Source organism: Gavialis gangeticus, unplaced genomic scaffold, assembly GCF_001723915.1.
Source record: "Gavialis gangeticus isolate Ggan-Ray unplaced genomic scaffold, GavGan_comp1, whole genome shotgun sequence".
Lineage (NCBI taxonomy): Eukaryota > Metazoa > Chordata > Crocodylia > Gavialidae > Gavialis > Gavialis gangeticus.
Window position 1 is genome coordinate 152315510 of NW_017729022.1, and position 3250 is coordinate 152318759.

General features: G+C 56.3%; 1 protein-coding gene across 1 annotated transcript in view; it reads right to left on the minus strand.

The window, feature by feature from the left end:
• SIX3 (SIX homeobox 3) overlaps positions 1 to 2870 on the minus strand; it is a 4852-nt gene extending 1982 nt beyond the window's left edge. Inside the window, exon 1 of the mRNA XM_019516721.1 lies at positions 2029 to 2870. Coding sequence (XP_019372266.1) covers positions 2029 to 2786 — 758 coding nt within the window. The 5' untranslated portion in view covers positions 2787 to 2870. The remainder of the gene's footprint in view (positions 1 to 2028) is intronic.
• Between the last annotated feature and the right edge of the window lie 380 nt (positions 2871 to 3250).

Consider the following 3250-nt stretch of genomic DNA (forward strand, 5'->3'; position numbering starts at 1 on the left):
CCACCCACCCACCCAGGCTGCCTTCCCCGCACCGCCCGGCGGGCTCCTCCTGGGACCCCCAGCCCGCTGTCTGCAAAGGCTGAGCCCGCACGCAGATACATGCAGGCCGGCAGGGTCCAACCTCTCTCAGCCTTGTTCAGAGAAAGCTGCGGGCCCTGCACTGCACTGCTCCTGTCACTGCAGCTGCACGCAGCCCCTTGCAAGTGTTGCAGACCACATCCGAGAAAGCCCACTTGCGATCTGCTCACACCAAAGCACTCCTCTCAGTAGTGCCAGCACCATTTTACCGAAGGACGCTGACCGGGAGAGGGAGCAGACACGCATTTGCTGCCCCCGTGGGGCTTTATTATCATTATTTTTATTTTATTTTTTTACAGCGTGCATTTCTCTTTTTTCCTGCCCACGTTGCGCCCAGAGGGCTGGGAGCCCCCCTTTAAAGTAAAGCAATATTTATGCGTGCCTGGAACAGGCACAGCTACAAGGAGTAAAGAGCAGCAGAAGAGAATTGCAAATGATCTCGGCTTCTCTGGTTTAATCAATATATAAGTAATTTTTTTTTTTAAAAAAAAGGTACCAAGAAAGGGGAAGAGAGGATCAATAATCCCCCAAATTTGCGACATTGAAAAAAAATACAGGGGTCTAAAATGCACCGATTTTTTTTTCTCCCTCGGCTTTAATTGACGACGGTTTCGGTTTTAAAACCCATCAAATGCATCTCGCCAAGCGGGGAGGTTTTGGTCGCTTTAAAGGCGCCCAGAAAATCTGCAGGTGCCCCCGGTGCTGGGGGAGCGGGGTTGGGAGGCAGAGAAAGTGGAATTCAAGTGGCAGGGAGAGGATTGGGAAGTCCTGGGCTGAGCAGCCCTTCACAAAGCACAGCGACGAGCCGCTCCTAGGGCTCTTCGAAATTCACTCCTCAGCCCACGGATTCCCACCAGGGGCTTTTCCATCTCGGTGCTTGCCGAGCTGGGCACAGCCTGGTCGCTTCCGACCATTTAGCAGTTGTTTCATGTGGGAGCGTTTGATTATTTCCCCCCATTTCCCTTCCCGGGGTATTCATGCTGGTGTCAGCACTCAACAAAAGCATCCGCACCCAACTTCTGCCTATTTACAGGACTCCGCGGATCTGCCTCCCATTTGATGGAAATTAAATAGTCAAACCCTGCGAGCTTGTGCTTTTCTTTTTTCTCTCTCTCTCTCCCCCCACCCTTTTTTTCTTTTCTCTGAATTTATTATATTTCCCCCCCCCTAGAATCTGGTCCCAGGAGTCACCATGAAAAAGAAGCTGGGACACAGCAGAAGTAAGAAGAGGAAGTTTTGTTCTCAGCACTTCCTAATTAAGAAAAAAATATCATAAATACATCGGCTGGCCCAGCTCGTTTAACTTTACCTTGCAAGCAAGCCCTCGGAGCTGTGGGGAGCAGCTCCTCGGGTGGTTTTGCTTTCATGACGACACAATAAAACACGCACAAGTAGGCAAATAAATATGCGGGGAGAGTCTGTGCACACACACGCACACACGCGCGCGCGCGCGCGCGCAAACGCGGAGCCGGTGCGTTTACAAAGAGAAATGCGAGCGGAGTGGGGTTTTCTCCCCCTGCTCCTTCCCCTTATTTTCCCCCGGAGAAAAAGAGGGTGTTTACATTCAAAATAAATAAATAAATAAATAAAAGATGCATAGATAGAGAGATATGGGTCGGACGAACAATAGGAGAAGGGCTCGGGGGAAAAAAATCTCCTTTTTGCTCGCCGCAACTCTTCCGAGGCGGAGCGGGCAGAGAAGCGGGGGTGCCCGCTGCACTTGGCATTCACAAATAAAGCCGGGGTGGGGGGGGTGATGGGCGGCTTGGCGGTGCCCTCCACAGAGCAGAGGCGTCGGAGGGGCAGGGGGCTCGGCCGGCTCCCCGCAGCCTTGCTGCAAGCCGCGCCTGCTAGCGGCTCCTTGCCCTGGACCCTGCCGGCGTGCTGGGGCGCCGGAGAGCAAACACAAAGGCCCCCCCTCCCCGTCGCGGGATAGCTGCGGGCACTGACCTGTTCTTGGCCGCGGCCGCCCGGTCTCGCTGCCGCCGGTTCTTGAACCAGTTGCCGACCTGCGTGGGGGTGAGGCCGGTGGCCTGCGCCAGTTCCCTTTTCTTGCTGGGGTTGGGGTAAGGGTCCTGCAGGTACCACTCCCGCAGGAGGCTGCGAGTCCGCTCCTTGAAGCAGTGCGTCTTCTGCTCGCCGTCCCAAATGGTCCGGGGCAGCGGGAACTTCTTCCTCACCCTGTATTTATCAACCGGGCCGAGCGGGCGCCCCCGCAGCTTCTCGGCCTCCTGGTAGTGCGCCTCGAGCCACATGGCCTGCAACTTGCCATGGGACTCCTTGGTGAATTTGTGGTTCTCCAGGATGTGGTAGAGGTCGCGGAAGTTGCCCGTGTGGAAAGCCACCACGGCCCGGGCGCGCAGGATGGACTCGTGCTTGTTGATGGCCTCGCATGCCCCCGGGGCCACGGGCAGCGACCAGAGGAACCTGCCCAGTCTCTCTATGTCTCCGGTCTCCTCCAGCGTCTCGCAGACACTGGCCACTTGCTCCGGGGAGAAGTTGAGGGTGGGCAGCTGAAACATGGACAACTCTTCTTGGGGTCCCCTGGAGCCGCCGCCGCCTCCACCGCCACCGGGGCTGCAGCCCGTGCTGCCGCTGCCGCTGCTGCCGCTGCTGGCCAGGAGGAGGGAGCGGGGATGCGGGTCGGCGGGGAAGTTTGGCAAGAAGAAATGGGTGGGATAAAGCTCTAGAGGGGACCTGAAAACCATGGGATGACCTGAGAGAGGGGGAAAGAAATCAAGGAGAAAAGAAAGAAAGGAAGGCAGCCGGGAGAAAGGGGCACACGCACCCCGCACGCCTCCTCCACACACGCACACACACACACAGCCACATAGAGACACCCAGCCGCACACACACACACGCGCGCGCGCGCGCGCGCACGCACACACACGCACGCACGCACACACACACACACACACACACACACCCCAACCCAGCACCGCCACCGAGTCAAGATTCAATGATTCAACAGCAATCGCCCTAATGACAACAGCCTCATAATATCTCCCCTAAATCCACAGTGAGTGCAGCATTGAAACATTTTGTTTCGCTTTTCTATTGGTCTTCTGAGTGTCGTTGTGGCGTTGCCATGGCAGCCCCTGCCAATCACTGTCAGCCCTGCCAATCATTAGTGAGTACGTAAGAAAGGTTTTTACCACTTCGCTCAAATGCA